Raw genomic sequence first — 21,126 nt, 5'->3', positions numbered from 1 at the left:
ACAAATCCCTGAAGGAGAAAGTTTTGGAAGCTGCGAGATACAAGAGGAGATGGAACCTCAGGCTCTTTGGGTTACCTGAGAAGGAAGATGAGAAGATCAGAGACGAAGTCATAGGTATCCTTACGAGAGTGGTCCCCATGTCTGTGGACGACCTCCGCCGGAATGTTGACACCGTTCATCGTTTGGGGATAAAAGGTGCAACGAATAATAACATGCCAAGACCTATCATTATGCAGTTTGTTTTGCGTACGGTGAAGGAAGACGTGTGGAAGATGTCGAGGGATGCCAGAGTGTGCAAAGAGAAGAAGATCAGCTTTAAAAAGGACTTCTCCAAAGAAGATCGGGAGGCGAGGGAGAAGCTGTGGCCACGGGTGGATGAAGCCAGGCGCCGCGGAAAGAAGGCTTTTTTGAAGGAAGGATACGCGATCATTGATGGGAAAAAGGTTTATCCTTGATGCAATATGGTACGTTTTACAAGGTTGATTGAAAAACGAATCACGCGGTTTTTTCCCAAATTGTTGTTTCTTCTGTTATATGGGCTGTTGAATAGACTGAAAAAAAGAAAGAAAAGACTGATATGATTAAATAGCCCAAGTTTTTTGACTGTAACACCTGGAGGTTTGGTTGAGCCCTAATATAGCTTACTGTGGGCAGAATTGCTCATTCCTGCTTTTTTGTTAATTCAAGAGCGTTACATTAGGCATTATCTTTTTTTGTTTTTTAGTGTTCAATGTCGGTTTTGTTTACTTCTTTAAATGTTAGAGGTTTGAAAAACAGTACAAAGCGCAAGGCACTATTTTTATTTTGTAAAGAACTTAAGGCAAATTTAATATTTTTACAGGAAACACATTCGGGTACAGCAGATGAAAAATTTTGGAAACAGCAGTGGGGGGATAATGTTTTATATTCTCATGGAACCAACTATTCGGCAGGTGTTATGATACTTTGTAATAGGTTTACAGGGAAAGTAATTAGTTACTTAGGAGATAAAGATGGCCATTGGCTGATTGCAGCTATTGAAATATGTGACCAAAAAATGATTGTGCTTTCAGTTTACGGATATAATAACAAAGTGAACAACAGAAGTATGTTAGAGAAACTGGGTAATCTAGTGACAGAGTGGAAAGCGGTTTATATGACAGATAAAGTGGTTATGGGAGGTGACTTTAACATTGCTCCAAATTCTTGGTTGGATAGATTACCTCCTAGAGGCCAACAACCTGAAAATAACGAAGTACTGCACAATTTTTGTATTGAAACTAATACTTTTGATTATTGGCGATTGAATAACCCTACAAATTTGGAATATACATGGATTAGTGCTTCAAATGGGAACCAACGGTCAAGGATAGATTACTGGCTAATCTCACATTCAATAAGTAATAATGTTCAGAAGTGTGAGATTATAACATCTCCACTCACAGACCACTGTTTAATAAGCTTATCCTCGTTAGTTACCAAACAATCACACTCTTCGGGAAATATATGGAAACTAAACAATAGACTTTTATCAAATGATGGTTTTTGTAAACAAATAAAATCCCTCTGTATAAAAGTAAAAGGAATGAATATGTCAAATAAAGGGAAGTGGGAATGGTTTAAATTTGAAACAAAAAGGTTGGCAATTGAAACGGGAAAAGGCATGTCAAGAACAAGTAAACTAAAACATAAGGAAATACTGAAAAGGATTAACGTACTCTGTGGTAAAACTAATGCTTCGGAGGAAGAACTAACAGAGTTGAACTCCCTTCAAAAAAAACTTGATGAAATTTATTTAGAAAAAGCAAGCGGAGCCTTTGTACGGTCCAGGGCTAGATGGATCGAAGAAGGTGAGAAGAACACAACATATTTCTATGGCTTAGAAAAGTCTAGACAGTCTAAAAAAAGAATCTGCAAATTAACAAAAAATGATACAGTCATAGAAGATACTAGCCAAATACAAGAGGAAGTTCAACTCTTTTACTCTGATTTGTATAGCTCAAATTTTCACAAAGAGGACTGTGAATCCTTTTTTACTATGATTAAGAGCAATATTAAAAGGATTGGGGAAAACGACAAAGAAAGGTTAGAAGGCAAAATAAATATGCAGGAAATGGAAAATGCCCTGAAAAAAAAAAAAAAACCCATGGACACTTCGCGGACTACCTACCTACCCGATCCTACCCCATAAATCATTGCGCGGGTGACGACAGCATTTTTATTTTAAAAAAGGGTGGCCAAGAGTTCAGTGGTGGACGGCAAATTCACATTTAAATGTAAAAGTAGTATGTGTTTATTTACTCAAATAGCCAGAGAAACCAGTGTTAACAGCCAAAAGTTTGGGGGTTTTTTCGTTTTTTTTTTTTCTTTCTTATTCATCTTACCTCATTCGTCAGCACTGCATGGTTCTGTCAAGTGGAAATGCGAAAACGGCTTTTATAGCCTTGTATTGTATTTCTTGTACATTGTATTTCTTTATTATTCATTATTTCATTATTTTATGCAACTTTAAATGAGTACACAAAAGATCGCTCTGGATATTTGTTTATTTTTGTAAGGGTCTCTGAGTGTTTGCAAGGTTGATACATTTAAACTATAATATACTTTTGTTTTGTGTCGTTTAATGTAAAATGTGTAGTGTTGTTGTCCTGTGTGTGAGGGAAAAAAGTAGGCTACTTCACATTTGTACATGAATACTATCGCAGTATGAAGTTCCTTACATTCTCCCAGACTTCCACTGGTTATTTTAAAAATTAAAGTAACAAATTGTTGGTCCATTGTCACAATATTAACAAATTGTTGCTAACTTCAACTTCGTCCCATATCAAAGTGCGCACCTGAAGCGCTCGGACCGGTCTAGCCTGCGGAGGATTGTTCTTGTCGCCTAGCAACTGTGACTGACAGCTGACGACGACGAGCGGGAGTAATGACGTTTGCACTGGACTTTTTATATCCAACTGGTTTAAAATATTCAAATAGGATTGACAGCCTGTATAAATATATTCACCATGGTCCATTTAAAGACAATAAAAAGAAAACCCTACAAAATCGCATCAAGGTACGATTAACATTTGAATATAGGCTATATATATGTTTTAGCATTATTATTTTTTATTTCATTACAATATTTACGTAGGTTAATACCCAATATTTGAACAGTTTACAGTGTAATCTGGCTATTCAGGACGCAGCCTCTAGCATTAAACCAGCTCTGGCCAACTCTTGAGCCGAAAATACATGACTCGAAATATTTTCTTAGTGGTTATGTGAATTGAAATTATGTGATTTTATATATTGCCCCTCATTTAAAGACAGGAAAATATAAAACATAAAATTTCCAGTAAAATATAAAACAACAAAATGACAATAGCCTGTCTCCATAGCTGTTTACTTAGTTTCATTAAATGAATGATCAGGGTGGCAGCTGTACTCTCGCTCCGTTGCTTGGCGCCAGGAGCAGTAATAGGGAACACCTGGTTGCGCAATTAGGAAATCCCACGAAGGCTACATGAAGCGTCCTTCGAAGGCCAAATAGGCTGCATCCTTCGAAGTCTACAGCCTTCGAAGTACGCAGCCTTCACATTGGGACACAGCTTATGTTTTTAAATGTTCAGTGATGAACAAACTATAAATCAAAGAACGATAACCTGTTTATTCTAAGCTTGCGCGCTGCGGTTTCAAAATATGTATAACGGCACTGAACATGTTTTTGCGGTTCTTGTTGCATTTATACGGCTTTAACCAGCAGATGTCCTCAGCATGCTGTGTCTTGAGTAAAGCTAATGTAAACAATCTAATAATCTAAAAGTGAATTTTTATTCTCACCATTTATTCAGAAGGGTATGAACGATTGTTTTCCATATCCATTTCTAAAAGCGGTGGATTGTTCTGGACCTCGGCGATAAACTTCACCACAATGTCGACTGCCATTTTAAATGCACAAGCCCTTTAGATTCGAGTGGATTCGGATTGGCTGTCAGTGTTTTATCGTTCGACAGCTGGGGAAAAAAACATTCTCAAAGTGCTCCTAAATATATCGTTCCTCATGTCTTTATCATTATAGTTTTGGTGTGAACTCTGCTATTCCTTTTAATATGGAGAATGTTATGACTGACTCCAGGCCATAACAATCAATGGGAGACCATGCCATAAACAAATGGTGCCAAACATAAATTTATTGTGTATCGAACGCAAATACAAATAACGCAATTAATCATGGGATATGGATATCAGCATCAGCAGTGTAAAGTAAGTGCTGGGATGTGTTGTAGAGGTGTGTGTGTGTGTGCAGATGTTGGATGTAAAAATAAAAGACATCAACTCAGATAAACTTAAAGGTGCATCTCTGTGAAATCCTGGCGTATAGAGCGAGGTCTAGGAAGCAGCTAACCGAGCAGCGTCGGAGTCTTCAGCCACCGGATCAGGAAAAAGCCACCATACAGCGGAGAAGCTCCCATTTAAAGCACCATCTTCCCAGGTGTTAGCAATTAAGCCTGAAAGAGAGGAGGAGCAGGGGAACGACCAAAAACAGGCCAAAGGCCGTAACAAGAATGATTTTTAGAACTATCTTTATAGTTATAGTCCTTGGTGTGGAAGGCCCTGAACGCTCCTCCAGCATCTCCACTGATTCTGTTTGTAACCCCTCCACCCAGGTCCTACTCGACCCTCGAACTCGGGTCTCCGGCATGAGAGTCGGGCGCTCTAACGAGGAGGCCGAAGACTGCAGTGTCTAGCATCTGTCGCTATTGAGATTGAGATCAGGGGAGTGAGGTTTACTTGCACAGCACCTACTAGCTGGCCTCCGTTACATGTTCAAGCAAAGTTACTAATCTACTGATACAAATTAAGTTTACTTGATGTTGTGAGTTCCATTTTCAAGGTTTGATTGAAACTTGTTTACCCTGTGAATTCCACAATTAAAGTAATAAAGAATTTTTTGATTGTATTGAACTGTGTCGCTCCACATATTTAGCAGAAATGTTTGACCGCAAATTGTGTTTTTGATTGACGTTGAAGTTGTTTTATAAATCTTCTGCCCGTCTTTGCATTGAAACATCCCTGGTTGACCTCAAAAACACTAACTTAGGATCTATAAGCTCTTTATCAGTAGCACTTACCTTAATTATATGAAAGCAGTAAGTCAGTGTAATTGAAACGAGTGTTCCTGAAACGCTGCGCATCTTAATTCCCAGCAGGATTAGCTGCAGATCTCTTTCTGCTTTCTTTAATCTAAGATAAGCTAAAGCGTATATAACACCCAACCATCGGCACTGCTCTCAGAGCTCATGACAAACACACATCGCTCTTCTGTGGTCTTCATGTTCTCGTCATGACGCAGACTCGCATATATTTCACTGCTCAGCCATTCTCAGTTCTCAGTGGCGTTGTTTTCTCCATCCTCTCAGTGTGAGCAACCACTTGTCATCATGAGCGAGAAACACGCGTCCTCTGGGCCGCCGCTGTGTGTGCAGCTCTTCTCCGCGCTGGCGCTGGTGTGTTTCGGCATCTACTGCATCGGCAAAGGAGTTTCCTTCGGCCTCTTCAACTGGTGGTACATCTTGGGCGCTGCGTGTCTGCTGGCCACCGCCTTCGCCGCCTTCCGCGTGTACGAGGTGTGTGTGATCCTGGCGCGGAAAGAGACAGAGGGAGACACGTGTGTGACGCTGCCTTGAGGCCTGAGGACTGAACACATCTGTGAGGAGAAGCTGACTCTGATGAAGATCACCTAATGGCATGTAAAACAACATCCTTTGTGTATTGTACAATAAAGCAAGTGACAATTCTGTGTCATACTGAACAGCGCTCATAATCGTTATTAAATCACAAAACATCTAGGAAATAGTTGTTTTAAGTTACCAAACAACTAAGTTGCTTGTTCGTCTATTTTAGGTGTTGAAATGGCAAAAATACAAACGTTCCCTTTTAGACGATTAATCAAAACTAGTGTAAAATGTGTTTTTATCATTAATTCAGTAAAAAGCAAACCTTGCATGTGAATTATATTTGTTCTAGCTGGCAGATTGATTGGATGTTAGTTGTCAGATTGAAAAGCTTCACTGAAGGAAGTTTGATGATTTAGTGTAAGATTCTCTGTTCATTTGGCCCAGATGACAGTGTATCATTAAGTCAAGTCACCTTTATTTATACAGCACTTTTAAAAATATAGATTGTTTCAAAGCAGCTTAACAGTGAAAATAGGAAATTAAAGTTACAGAGATTGTTTGGCTTCACATCAGTGTGATGATGATGATGATGATGGTTTAGTGCGGGTGGGTGATGGAAGAAGACGGGCTCGGCGAATACTGGGACCCGTACACTAGTTTATCAAGGCTCAGGTTATACAGTGACGCACCTGGGCGTTTTCACAATAAAACTCAAAGTTCATGTTCAAAGAACTCTCTTTCCACTTTAAATAAAAATTACTCTCTCCGCTGTATCAACTTCTCATTCCACTTCAATTGTGTAGGGTGTCGTGAGATCCCAGGCTCTCTCTCTCTCTCTCTCTCTCTCTCTCTCTCTCTCTCTCACACCAACCTGCTTTTTTATGCGGTGTCCCCACGCCAATTCCTGCGATCAGAGACAGGTGTTCGTCATGCTGCACTAGACCGCTCGGCTCCGTCCAGCTACAGACTACGCTGAACCCCCCTCGCCACAATCAGCTCTAGAATAAAGTTTTTTTCCAGCAAATGTTAGTTTTGATTGATTCACTTCCGTTGTAAAGATCATTAGTTATTAACTTAGCGGCTGCTAATACGACACCGCTCTACAGAACACCCTTAACGCCCTGCGACCGCTCATTCGCACAACAACAGTGCCTGGTGTTTCGAGAACGTAAACTTTGAAATAGGTTTGAAATAGGTTCCAAGGTGCAAGGATTGAAATTTAAAAAAATGGTTATCTCTGTGCAAACTTCAAAAACATAAACCTGTGAGAACGCTAACGCCATGCACATGTCTATTACGTGTTTAGTCTATAGGTGTGCGTGTTTGAATATGTGCGCAGGCGTGTAGTCTGTCTTTTCAAATTGACCTCTGCAAATTACTTGTCTGGCCATAAAAAATTATAATACAGATTTATTTATTGCTTCCGCCTGGCCATGTGAACTGGAATTATTTTGACAATGTTTTATCTGTACAGAGGTAAAGGGAAGGAGAGGGGAGAGACTAGTGGCCCTTCAGGACTGCATTATCGTCATGTCCAGGCACAGGTCCTTCATCCGACATTCGGGGGGTTTATGGGAAGTGCTTCGGTTCCGGCTGGCCTAATCTAAGCAGCCTAACATTGAATAATAGAAGTCTATAGTGTGTTATGTGTATGCTAGGCCAAAGAGATGTTTTTATTCTAGATTTGAACTGAAAGAGTGTGTCTGCTTCCCGGACAATGCAAGGAAGATTGTTCCATAGTTTTGGTGCTAAATAGGAAAAGGATCTCCCGCATGCAGTCGATTTAGATATTCTAGGTATTATCAACTGGCCGGAGTTTCGAGATCGCAATAGACATGAAGGACTAAGCGCTTGCTCAAGTACTGGGAAGCTAAACCATTTAGCAATTTTGTTTAATAGGGAGTAAATGCAGTGTTGAACGCTGTAGTTTGTTTATTAAGCGTAGGGGGCAAACACCCATAAGACCATTACAGTAATTTAGTCTTGAGCTCATGAACGCATCAACTAATTGTTTCACATTTGACATTGACAGCATAGGATGTAATTTATTACGTAATTTATTATCATTAAGACATGTCTTTTCTCCAGAGTTGCTTCGTAACAATCTGTATTGTGAAACGCATTTTACAAAACCACTATTTTGCACTATATGTATGGCATGTCTTCAGTCAGAAAATACACACAATGATATCCAACCACTTTCTGCAGCTGTACACATAATTACAGACTGAAATCATGTTTGATTGATCTGAATCTGTAATCCTGGATTGTCTTTTACGTATGTGCTAAAAAGTGGTTATGCATTACCTATTTTGGTCAGAAAAATAGAAGTTTTTCCAGAGGGTTATTGGGCTTAAAGCTGCCGGATTGAAGTCTTCAGTACGTACATTCAGAAACAGAAGGGCTCGCCGTATCTAACAACAGGGGTTTTATTAAAAACAATGAAATATACAAATGTTACACATCGGTCAGCATCTGCAGTCAACATCTCACTTCACAACAAACAGAAATATGATACACACAGTGTGTGTAAACCTCTAGTCTGTGAATTGGAGGATGATATTAAGCGTAATGAAGCTCTGAGATCAGCCAGCCTCCTCCGCAGAACAGTCAATGCCGGCGTAAGTGAACTTCTCATAGAGCGTCGTGTTGACGTACGTCTGGACAGAATGAGAGAAGGTCATCAGCAAAACAACATGTAATGATGCTCTTGATCAGAACCGGAAGAGTAATAACCCCCATGATACCTTCCGCTCCTCCAGCATACGACCGAGAGACATCAGGATCTGAGCGAATGACGGTCTCTCGTACGGCTTCTCCTTCCAGCACTGTTTCATTAGCTCGTACCTGTCGAGCGAGACAGAGAAAGTGTTCATTCCACTTGCTCTGGCCAATGTGTGGCTGACGGGCGCTCCACACTTACACCTCATCATCGCAGTTGAGCGGCTTCTCCAGCCGGAAGCCCAGCGGGAGTTTCTCGTACAGCTCAGCGCACGTCAGACCGCAGTACGGTGTCCCTCCTGCCAATCAAGAGCCAACCAATCACAACTTAGACACGCAACCGACCTCCAATACTGCAGGTGTGTCCCAAATTATGCACTAAATGTTCTCTATACCATCTAGTGTATGAGTTTTATATGGTTATTTAGTCATTCAGGATCATTCGGATAGCATGTCTTCATACGCTAGGTTGAATTAAACCTGCGATCAGTGAGTGCATGAAGTGTCCAATTAACTTGATTCATCATGCAGGTTTTTGAACTTTCTCATTACTCACGCTTGTCTCACACATGCTCCGTGTGCAGTGCGTATGCGCTGTGTAGCGATGTAGTAGTTTCACTATTTATGCTAACCAGTGCATGAGCACATGAATTGGGATGCACCTACAGAAATATTGAGAATATTGAAGAATATACAGTGAACACAGACCTAAGCTGACCACCTCCCAGAGCAGCACGCCGTACGACCACCTGCGCAGACAAAACACATGTTACTCTTACAAAGCACTGACAAAACACACAGTGCAGACAAAACACACGTTACTCTCAGCGCAGACACATGCCACACAACACGAAGACTCTTACACGTCACTGTTGGAGGTGTAAACACTGTAGTTGAGAGATTCGATGGCCATCCATCTCACCGGCAGACGGCCCTGTGGAGAAACACACACGTTAAATCAGACGTTCATTTATGCATGACAAGAGCAGCGGCCTTCAGATCTTTACCATCGTCTTCTTCACGTAAACCTCCTGACCTCTGGACAGGCCGAAATCAGCGATCTTTGCCATAAAGTTTTCTCCAACCAGGATGTTTCTGGCTGCTAGATCTCTGTGAATAAACTGCAAATGAAAAATACTCAGAAATGTTCATTAAATATGCAGTGGTGCCAACTTGGAACCAGCAAGGTAATGTGACTGACCAAATAAATGCACATAGTCAAGTCACCTACATTGATATGCGCTTTTTACTATACAGATGCAGCTTTACAGTGCTAACAGATAACACTGCGCACAAATATTCAAACACGCATCCCCAGAGAATGAACTGTCAATGCGCAGGTGCGCGCCATCAGCGTTCTCACAGGCTCGCGTTTCTGAAGTCTGCGTAGACAGAACTGAAGAGTTTTCTGTTATAATGGTGTTGTGTTAGCGCCCCCTAAGTTAATCACTAATGATCGTTGCGGCGGAAGTGAATCAATCACAACTGACTTTAGCTGGACAATAACTCTATTCTAGATCTGCTGTAGAACCAAAACAATCTCTGTTACTTTCATTTCCTATTATCACTGTAAAGGAACAATCCTTTATTACCGTAAAAGCGCTCTATAAATGAAGATGACTGGGAGTGAAGAGTGTTTCCTGCGATCACCTGTTTCTGGCTCAGGTAGTCCATGCCTCGTGCCACGTCTGCAGCGAAGTGCAGGAGCTGCTGCGAGGAGAGCGTGGAGGCGGTGCTGTTAGCGATGGCGAAGGCCGGGTCCGTCTCTAATACGCGGCTCTTACGCAGGAAGTCCAGCAGGTTTCCGTGAGGAGCGTATTCAATGGCCAGATACAGGTAACCTGCAGCACAAGCAAACAGTGCAAACGAGCTCTGCTATGCAGTAATGCCCCATCAAGAAGATGATGCGTTTGAGCCACACACCTCTGTGTTCACACGCTCCCAGGAGGTTAATGATGTTCGGATGGTGACCCAGCTTACACAAGACCTCCAGTTCACCCGCAAAGTCCCTGTGGTCGTCCTTAGACGCATATTCTATTGAGCAGACAGAGAAGAAGACGTCATGAGAAAACCTGCAATCGCTAGCACACAGAATGACTCTAATGACGAATTCCTCTTGCCTTTCATTCTCTTGATGGCCGCATCCATCCTCAGCCCGTCTTTCTTAATGCGAGCTTTCAACACCTGTCCAAAGTTTCCCTCTCCGATCACGTCCTGGAACTTTATGTCACTCCAATCCAGGGCTGGATAGGCCACAGACTGGCTGGAGTTGTGAACTTTCTTCGGCATGTTTAGAGGCACGGAGCTGAACTGGACCACGGGCTCCTCTCTCTGTGCGCACGGGAAGGACAGATGTTTACAGACTCTGTAGGTCCGGTCCAGCAGACCTGAAGCAGCTAACGAAGGTCTTCAGGATCACTGGAACCCCTGCTATACAGAGTAAGCTGTGACTGAATTCAGGTCAATTCAGTTGTGATCGCATCTCACCACTATGTTGTGAAAGGCCTGCACCATGCGTCTCTGGAAGGTGGCTTTCTTCAGCTGCAATACGATGCAGAAGGCCAGCAGGATGGTGATGCACGTCATGCCCGCGGAGCCCAGTATGGCGTAGAAGAGCATGTTTCCATGAGCCGTGAGTCCGAGAAGCTCTGAAACACAACAGATAGGAATACTGTCTAGAATGCAGCTGTAAATCACATTCTATATTGCAGAACGTTACCTGTCAAGTGTTAAACAATGTAGTATGGAGGCTGTGGTTACACGAGGTAAACGATATAAATACTGTTGGTTTTCTCACACAAACCGCTCGTTTCGTGTCTTAGGCCGTCAACGTGTACTTACATTAACGAGTCATTAAATCATGTTTAATTTGGACTTCTCTGTGCTGCTCTTTGACGTGGACCCCCTAAACCGCCATTATATGACTGATAGACAACAACGGTTTGACTGAAAAATGTCAAAATTGAAAATACTGTGGAAACAAAGACACCTACATCTTGGATGCCCTTGAGGTAAGATAAAACATATCAAACATTAATTTCAAAGTGAACTATCCCTTTAAGGTCAGGAATCGGATACTTGTTAAGAATTGAACATTTCTCTTCCAGTTATTGATTCATCTAGGCCTAGTGCACAAATTCAATTAAGTTGAACAGACAAATAAACAAAAAATGATGTCAAAATATCCTCATATAGATATTTGATCTTGACTAAATAACTTTTGTAACTTTAATAAAAAAAGTTTTTAATGGTTTTTCTAATTTCTTAATATATTACTGACTGTTTACTTGTCTTTATCAATGTTTGAAATTTATATTAAGTCATTTTTGCTGATATTTGTGCCACAAACATGGCCAAGTTCGTTGTGTAACTGTTCTTTAGGCTGCTGATTTTTGTTCACAATGTTTTTCAGCAGAAAGACAGTGTGTTTGATATCTAAATGAATGTATAACTTCTGATGAACCCAAAACTGTACCTTTGAGCGGAACGTACCGTCCTAACTTTGCTTAGGGCCCCCAAAATGGTAAACCCTCCCCTGTGTACAGCGTAAGAGACAGTTGGGAGTTTCCAGAATATTTTCACACAGAAATACACTGCTTCACTTGAAAACCAGATTCTGACTCCAGTAGTGGAAGCTTTTAGAGATGAAGACAGGTTGGATCTCAGACTCACGTCTGCTCTCCTGCGAGGTCAGCGTCTGGAGGGTGACCTCTGGCCGTTCTGCACTCTCTTCTATGTTGTTGAGGGTCCAGAGCTGCAGCTGGTACGTGCTGTCGGCCCTCAGGCCCCGGAGCTGGAAGCTCATGCTGGTCTGGTCCGGCTGCACGCCGAGCTCCACCTGCTGGCTGTAGTCCTCCTGCCCCGTCTGCTGGTAGCGGATGACGACTCTGGAGACGGAGTGACCCTCGGGCACACACCAGGTGATGATGGCTGAGCTGTCACTGATGTCATAGGTGGAGATGTTGGCAGGAGGAGGAGGACGCTCTGAAGGATCAACGCATAACCAATGAATTACACCCACCAACTCGCCACCAGTACTTGTGCACATACACGCAGTGCTATGTTTGCTTCATTGTTTGATCGCCTGTAAGTGTAAAATATCCTATCGCACAACTCTAACACAATGAGGCGTCAACTTCATGAGTTTCTGTGAAGTCTCTCTCAAACGGTGTGTAATGTGAACAGAACTGTAGAAATCATTTGGCGAGACCCAGGTGGATGAGAGATATCAAGAGAGCTTTCAGAGGAGACATAGATGTACAAGTTTAAGAAAATATCCAGGTAATCTTCTATAACCGTCACAAAAGGAATCCATATACATGAGGTGATATAACATCATGCTTACGGTCGCTGAGCGTCCAGGCGCTGGCGGTGGGACTGGGCCGATCCGTGCCGCTGCTGGTCGTCGTCACACTGCACTGGTATTTGTGTCTGGGTTTCAGCTCGCTCAGATGGAGACTGGAGGAGTTCGACACCAGCTGGAACTTCCTCACGGTTTCTGAAGCTCCGACCTGCTGACACGTGACCTTGTAACCCCAGGTGTCGTCGGCAGGAGCCGCGTCCCACGACAGGACCAGCGAGGTCTGATTGACAGGTGTCAATTTCACACCCGTGAGTGGCTCTGAGGACAGAACACACACACTTTAATATCTCATCATTTCGTGAATGTTAGATGTGGTTGAGCATTAGTAGGGTTAGGCGTAGTTCTTGGGGTTAGGGTTGAGGAAGAGTTCTTACCGAGCACCTGAGTGGAGAAGGTGGCTTCGGGCCCGTGCTGGCCGGCTCCTCCCGGTCCGCGGCGACTGAGCTGCACCGCTGTAGTGTAGTCCGTCATGGGAGAAAGATGATCCAGCTTTACCAGAGAGCCGCCCGCTGTTCAACACACAGCCACACGAGTCTCTTTTTAATTCGTATCTCGTATCGACTCAAACATCCAGCAACAGATTCACAGACTTTCACAAATTGGGTATCAAGAGTAATGAGTCCATGATTCTTTTCTTCTTCAGAACCACACAACACTCTTCCCAATGATCTTTGTGGAGTTTTGTTTTCTTCTTTTGGTAGTATCACTCTGTGTGTCTCACACACACACACACAAACATTGTATACTGTATTTATATTATCAATACATATCTGCAAATATTATTTTCCCAGTCCCTTCTATTTGCATTCTTTTCACCTTTGGAAATGACAGACTTATGAAACACTAGTTGCACTGTTTGTGCCAGTGTTATGAACCCAGTATGGGTTATATTTGGGTGTTGTGTGTGTTCTTTCTGTTTGGTTTACAGGAGGGAATTGGAGTGAGTGACGTCATTGACTGAGGAGTTGCACCTGTGTTGGAGCTGATGCCGGCAGTTAAAAGCAGTTCCTTTCAGCTGTGACGGGGCGTGCTCTTCCATCCTCATGCCATTTGCGTTTTGAAGTCTTTATTGTTGTTTTCCGTTTTGTCCTTGTTTTATTTAATTATTCTTACTTTAATAAATGTTATCCTTTTGAGCACTTGATTATTGACTGTGTAGGCCCACTGCCTAGATCAAAATCAGGTAGCATTTATTTGCTCACTGTGATGTGTGCATCGACTCGGTACCCTGCGGCCTATCCCCTCCGTACGATCACTGCCAAATCGGTTGTGAAGGCCTTGACTCAATTCATTTCTATCTTTGGCATCCCAAAGATTGTGCAAAGTGATCGAGGTTCTAATTTTACGTCTCATTTGTTTTCGCAGGTTTTGAGACTGTTGCATATTAAGCACAATAAATCTAGTGCTTATCATGCTCAAAGTCAAGGGGCATTGGAACGGTTCCATCAGACGCTGAAGTCCCTGCTGCGTGCTTATTGTACAGAACTGGGGGGTGATTGGGAGCAGGGATTGCCGTGGTTGATGTTGTCAGCACGTGAGGTGAGCCAGGAAAGTACTCGTTTTAGTCCCAATGATTTGGTGTTTGGACACACCGTTCGGGGACCGTTAGCTGTGCTCCGCGATAACTGGACTGAAGGTACACCGCCTCAGAATTTGTTAAGTTACGTAAGTGACTTTAAGCGGAGATTGTATGAAGCGGGTAGGATGGCAAGAGAACAATTGTGTTCCTCGCAGGGACGTATGAAGACACTTTACGATCGGCGAACTGAGAAACGACAATTTATGCCTGGTGATCAAGTGCTGGCTCTGTTACCTGTGGAGGGCTCACTATTTCAAGCTCGGTTTACTGGTCCGTACGTAGTGGTGAAACAAATTACGGACTTAAACTATCTTATTGCCACCCCGGAGAGAAGGAAGTCAAAACAATTGTGTCACATTAATTTGCTGAAGCCCTATTATTGTCGTTCTCCTAAAGCATTAGAGACCAGAGCAGATGTGAAACCTGCACTGGTAGTTGAGAGTACTTCACCTGTTCCTTTGGAGGGAGAAGTTGATGATGGGGTTTCTTTTCCTGAGGATACGGTGTTGTTGGGACATCTTAAAAATTCGGAGACTCTGAAAAATTTGCATAAAATGTTGATCCATTTAACAGAGAGTGAATGTACCGACTTGATTGCTCTTATTAATCATCACGACTCTCTATTTGGTGATGTACCTTCATGTACACATTGGGCAGTGCACGATATAGATGTTGGGGATGCTGTGCCCATTCGCCAGCATTTTTATCGTGTGTCCCCAAATAAATTCTTACATCTGGCCGCTGAAGTTCAATATATGCTGGATCATGAAATTGCACGGCCATCATTTTCCAGCTGGGCATCCCCCTGCTTGCTTGTAAGTAAATCTGATGGAACTTACCGGTTTTGTACCGATTATAGGAAGGTAAATAAAGTGACGAAACCAGACTCCTTTCCACTTCCTCGTCTTGAGGATTGTGTTGATCGGGTTGGGGCAGCAAAATTTGTGAGTAAGTTCGATCTGCTCAAGGGTTATTGGCAGGTTCCGTTGACCCCAAGGGCTCAGGAGATCTCTTCCTTTATTACATCTGAGGGGCTATTTTCTTATAATGTTATGAGTTTTGGTCTCAGAAATGCGCCTGCAACGTTTCAGCGACTTATGAATAGGGTCGTTTCTGGATTGGAGGGAGTCGCGGTTTATTTAGATGATGTGGTGGTTTTTAGTGATTCATGGGAGCAGCACATGAGTCATATAGCACATCTGTTCTCCCGTTTTGTTGAGGCTGGTTTGACCGTCAATTTAGCCAAATGTGAGTTTGCCAAGGCTACTGTGACTTATTTGGGTAAGGTCGTTGGACAGGGTTGTGTTCGTCCAGTTCGGGCCAAGGTTGAGGCCATTGATCTTTTTCCTTCTCCTTCCACCAAAAAGGAATTGATGCGTTTTTTGGGGTTAGTGGGTTACTACCGGGGATTTTGTAGGAATTTTTCCACGGTGGTAGCCCCACTCACTGATTTGCTGAAGGCCAAAGCTGATTTTATCTGGACTTCGGTCTGTCAGGAAGCTTTTGAGTCAGCTAAATCATTGCTTACCTCTGCTCCTGTGTTAGCGGCTCCTAAATTTGATCGCCCTTTTAGGTTGTGTGTGGATGCTAGCAACGTAGGGGCGGGAGCTGTACTGTTACAAGCTGACGATGAGGGGATTCCCCGTTCTGTGAGTTATTTTTCGAAGAAGTTTTCCTCTTATCAGTTGAATTATTCAGTAATTGAGAAAGAGGCCTTAGCGCTGATTTGGGCCCTGCATCATTTCGAAGTGTATGTGGGATCCGTGTCAGATTCTTTGGTCGTGTATACTGACCACAACCCACTTACTTATTTACACTCTTTGCGGTGCCCAAATCAGCGTTTGACTCGTTGGTGCCTCTTCCTGCAGTCCTACGCCCTTGAAATTCGACACATCAAAGGTACTGACAATGTGGTGGCAGACGCATTGTCTAGAGTTCCTCACTCTTTCTAACTGTTTATGAACAAGGCTTTGTCTTGCTTTCCTTTTACTCTCTTAAATTGCTTCTACAAAGGTTCGTGGTTGCTGAGGACAATTGGGGGTAAGATGAAGTTGGTGTTATACAGTAATGTGCGGAGTATCGGGTGAAGGGTTTAGGTTGGGTTTTTTAAAGGTAAACCCTTTTCTAAGGGGGAGGGTGTTATGAACCCAGTATGGGTTATATTTGGGTGTTGTGTGTGTTCTTTCTGTTTGGTTTACAGGAGGGAATTGGAGTGAGTGACGTCATTGACTGAGGAGTTGCACCTGTGTTGGAGCTGATGCCGGCAGTTAAAAGCAGTTCCTTTCAGCTGTGACGGGGCGTGCTCTTCCATCCTCATGCCATTTGCGTTTTGAAGTCTTTATTGTTGTTTTCCGTTTTGTCCTTGTTTTATTTAATTATTCTTACTTTAATAAATGTTATTCTTTTGAGCAAGTATCCAACGTGTTGTCTCCTTCGTTGTCACGGCTTGCGAGCCGGCCGTGACAGCCAGCACCAATAAACACATTTAGCTAATAAGGGGAAATCCTACACATCGTGAAACACAAACATCAGATGCCGTCAGTGATTCTGGCCTTTTCCTCCAGTCTGAAATGAAAGGGTCTTTCCGGAGCAATGACTTCACCCTCATTCTTCTGATTAAGTTCGGTATATGACAACCATCAGAAAAATGTTCAGCTCATCAGATTTGCATCATCTTTTTGTAATCTATTGCACAATGGAAATATTTATAACACTAGACAGTTTGCCAAGAGCAACACAGTCCCCTATAGACCATTTCACAAGATGTAAACAACACTGGTCCAGAAGCACTTCCTGTTTCAGTTTGTAACTGTTTTCTTTATTTCACATGCAAAGAAAACATCTTAAAAATGTTTGTTTAACTTTTTGATTCAGTTTTAAATGTTCTGTTGGTTGTATTTTATCCCAGCTTTTATGTAGTGTTAAAAAACTGAAACAGGAAGTGCTTCTGGACCAGTGTTGTTTACATCTTGTGAAATGGTCTATAACCTCGGATGTGAAATGTTCCAGCTGTTTTACGCAGAAGCAGACCACACAAATACACACATTGCGAAACTCTGAGAACATTACGCCCCGTTACCCTCAACGCTTCTCCATGTGGATGCGCCGGCCCGCCGGTAGACGACCTTGACCGAGGTGACTGGCCCGTCTCCCGTGAAGGGATCTTTGTCGACCTGCAGAATCAGGTGATGTGGACCGCTGTCGTTCAGGACGGGCCGATTCTGAGCCTGCGGGGGAACTGACACAAGACAAGACCTTATATAAGAAACGGCCTGTTAGATGGCTTGTTCTGGAAAATAAATAAATTCTCTTCTCTCTTAAAATGTGCTTGTTTTATGCCAGTGATCTCCTGCTTTAGACTGCAAAAACATTCTACATTAGAGGTCACTAGTTATCAGATCCAGTCAGGATCAACATAGGCACTGACAGCTAAGCCATCCCAACTTAACGAAGGACCCAGAAGTCACATTTACCATGACAAAGTGTGTTTACAAAGACATTATGGGACAGAGACGGAAAACATTATTTTAATCACAATCAGTCTAAATGCCTTGAAAATATTGTATTCGCACATTATGCAGCTAATGCTCGATGTGACTGTGTGTGTGTGTGTGTGTGTGTGTTAACAGCATCTCAGACGCGGTGGAACCGGAGCAGGAACAGATTTACATGAACGTCAGAGCATTTGTGTTTTACAGTATTCGCATGAAGAGAAGACTTAGGAAAACACTGATTTCAATCTTGGGGAGACGGTTTTGACTACTGATTGTTATTTACTTTTATGCCTGCAACATTAAATAATTACTATTAATAATGGACATTGCTAACTTCAAAGCCATGCAACATTTTTGCGTTTGAAACACTTATGTTATAATTGCTGGGAAAGAAATGGAGAAGGTTGAAGAATATCACCTTTGACATTCACTATAAAGTCCTTCTCCTCCTGAAAGCTTTTGGTTTTCACCTGACACAACCAGCGGCCAGCAGCAGATAAAGGGGTTTCCTCCAGCCTGAATGTGGACGTTGTCTGATCATTTTCTGTCTGTGTGTCCACTGCCTGAGAAAAACAAGTGACTATGAGATTTCTCAGAGATTAGAGGAGATAAACTCGTGCTGGAACAGAGTAATGATGATGTCACTGCGAACTCACATCGAGCCTGGATCTGTCGGGTTTGACGAGGGTTATTTCCCCGTGTAACGGAGCGGGCTGGCCTGACGCGGAGCAGTTGATGGTGTTAGAGGCGCCTGAGTTGATCTCCATGTCTCTCAGACTGCTCACGATCACAGGTCTCCTGTCTTAGTGTCCAAGAAACCACATGCAGACATGGATTGAGCCCGGAAATCTCCCAGAAAGACTGGACAGTTTCGCTCGCTTTGAATTAAAATGATTTTCACCTCGTGTCTCACAGCGATATCCGTGCATGCCAGGACACACACACCCTCTGAAGCGATTGCATTCACCCCGTTCACACACACATTTCTGTTTACAGTCGGCGCCGTAATAACCAGACGGACAGGCTGAAATCAGAAGACGTGTCCTCATCTGACATATATTTCAGTCATCATAATAATACAGAAATATTACTTCTTAACAGATTAGGGTTGTAATAAAATACAATTGACATTTTATTTTGTTAAAATTAAAAAAGAACATATATATATATATATATATATATATATATATATTTGTACTGTGTTTCTTTTCATTGCACATAGCATTTCACTTCAAAATATCTTCAACAAAACTAGTTCACAGTACTACGATTATTAAAGCTGCAGTCAGCAAGATGTTTTGATCATATTCATAGAAACTGCTTCTACCTCCTTCTACCGCTTGAGCCTTTGGCAAAACACCACCAGTTCATCTGGTCCAATCAGCACAGGGCTGTGTGAGATCTGACCGTCAATCACAGTTCGTACACATGCCACAGACACACACACACACACACACACACACACTGACGAGCACAAACTTGATGGGAGGGGCTTGTGGCAGTGGGGGAGGAGCATGAGAGTTACAAACAAATTTTGGCTAAATCCCCTCAATCTGCCAGACTTGCCGACTGCAGTTTTAACACCATTAGCCAGTAAACTGAGGGATATTAAACACAACTACATAACGAATGTAGAGCACATCTGGTGTGTGTTCAACTCACCCTCGCTGCAGTTCAGGCCCTTCCATCCAGACGCGCAGGAGCAGCCGTACGGGTCCCGGAGACAGAAGACCAGCGATCGGCAGAGGCCGTCTTCACAACGCTCCTTACAGCTGGGGCCAAAGCGGCCCTCGCCACACACTGACACGAGAACACACACACACACACACACACATGAGAGAACACACAACACTCCTTACAGCTGGGGCCAAAGCGGCCCTCGCCACACACTGACACGAGAACACACACACACACACACACACATGAGAGAACACACAACACTCCTTACAGCTGGGGCCAAAGCGGCCCTCGCCACACACTGACACGAGAACACACACACACACACACACACACATGAGAGAACACACAACACTCCTTACAGCTGGGGCCAAAGCGGCCCTCGCCACACACTGACACGAGAACACACACACACACACACACACACATGAGAGAACACACAACACTCCTTACAGCTGGGGCCAAAGCGGCCCTCGCCACACACTGACACGAGAACACACACACACACACACACACATGAGAGAACACACAACACTCCTTACAGCTGGGGCCAAAGCGGCCCTCGCCACACACTGACACGAGAACACACACACACACACACACACACATGAGAGAACACACAACACTCCTTACAGCTGGGGCCAAAGCGGCCCTCGCCACACACTGACACGAGAACACACACACACACACACACACACATGAGAGAACACACAACACTCCTTACAGCTGGGGCCAAAGCGGCCCTCGCCACACACTGACACGAGAACACACACACACACACACACACATGAGAGAACACACAACACTCCTTACAGCTGGGGCCAAAGCGGCCCTCGCCACACACTGACACGAGAACACACACACACACACACACACACATGAGAGAACACACAACACTCCTTACAGCTGGGGCCAAAGCGGCCCTCGCCACACACTGACACGAGAACACACACACACACACACACACATGAGAGAACACACAACACTCCTTACAGCTGGGGCCAAAGCGGCCCTCGCCACACACTGACACGAGAACACACACACACACACACACACATGAGAGAACACACAACACTCCTTACAGCTGGGGCCAAAGCGGCCCTCGCCACACACTGACACGAGAACACACACACACACACACACACACATGAGAGAACACACAACACTCCTTACAGCTGGGGCCAAAGCGGCCCTCGCCACACACTGACACGAGAACACACACACACACACACACACATGAGAGAACACACAACACTCCTTACAGCTGGGGCCAAAGCGGCCCTCGCCACACACTGACACGAGAACACACACACACACACACACACACATGAGAGAACACACAACACTCCTTACAGCTGGGGCCAAAGCGGCCCTCGCCACACACTGACACGAGAACACACACACACACACACACACATGAGAGAACACACAACACTCCTTACAGCTGGGGCCAAAGCGGCCCTCGCCACACACTGACACGAGAACACACACACACACACACACACACATGAGAGAACACACAACACTCCTTACAGCTGGGGCCAAAGCGGCCCTCGCCACACACTGACACGAGAACACACACACACACACACATGAGAGAACACACAACACTCCTTACAGCTGGGGCCAAAGCGGCCCTCGCCACACACT

At 43.6% G+C, this 21,126-nt stretch overlaps 1 protein-coding gene across 1 annotated transcript in view; it reads right to left on the bottom strand.

Moving 5' to 3' along the window:
• Positions 1-8,055: 8,055 nt before the first annotated feature.
• Positions 8,056-21,126, bottom strand: part of tek (TEK tyrosine kinase, endothelial) — a 34,819-nt gene continuing 21,748 nt past the window's right edge. The window contains exons 6-23 of the mRNA XM_039661581.2: positions 19,462-19,599; positions 18,701-18,823; positions 18,456-18,601; positions 18,218-18,362; positions 17,385-17,543; positions 13,101-13,235; positions 12,709-12,984; positions 12,036-12,347; positions 10,851-11,011; positions 10,484-10,694; positions 10,287-10,397; positions 10,014-10,204; positions 9,371-9,484; positions 9,227-9,297; positions 9,072-9,112; positions 8,566-8,662; positions 8,390-8,489; positions 8,056-8,302 (exon numbers count right to left, since the gene is read on the bottom strand). Of these exons, the coding sequence (XP_039517515.2) occupies positions 8,228-8,302; positions 8,390-8,489; positions 8,566-8,662; positions 9,072-9,112; positions 9,227-9,297; positions 9,371-9,484; positions 10,014-10,204; positions 10,287-10,397; positions 10,484-10,694; positions 10,851-11,011; positions 12,036-12,347; positions 12,709-12,984; positions 13,101-13,235; positions 17,385-17,543; positions 18,218-18,362; positions 18,456-18,601; positions 18,701-18,823; positions 19,462-19,599 (2,606 nt within the window). The 3' untranslated portion in view covers positions 8,056-8,227. The remainder of the gene's footprint in view (positions 8,303-8,389; positions 8,490-8,565; positions 8,663-9,071; positions 9,113-9,226; positions 9,298-9,370; positions 9,485-10,013; positions 10,205-10,286; positions 10,398-10,483; positions 10,695-10,850; positions 11,012-12,035; positions 12,348-12,708; positions 12,985-13,100; positions 13,236-17,384; positions 17,544-18,217; positions 18,363-18,455; positions 18,602-18,700; positions 18,824-19,461; positions 19,600-21,126) is intronic.

Source organism: Pimephales promelas, chromosome 4, assembly GCF_988280905.1.
Source record: "Pimephales promelas chromosome 4, fPimPro1.hap1.1, whole genome shotgun sequence".
NCBI classification, from domain to species: Eukaryota; Metazoa; Chordata; class Actinopteri; order Cypriniformes; family Leuciscidae; genus Pimephales; species Pimephales promelas.
The sequence above is the reverse complement of the archived record's forward strand: the minus strand, read 5'-3'. Positions and strand labels throughout refer to the sequence as shown.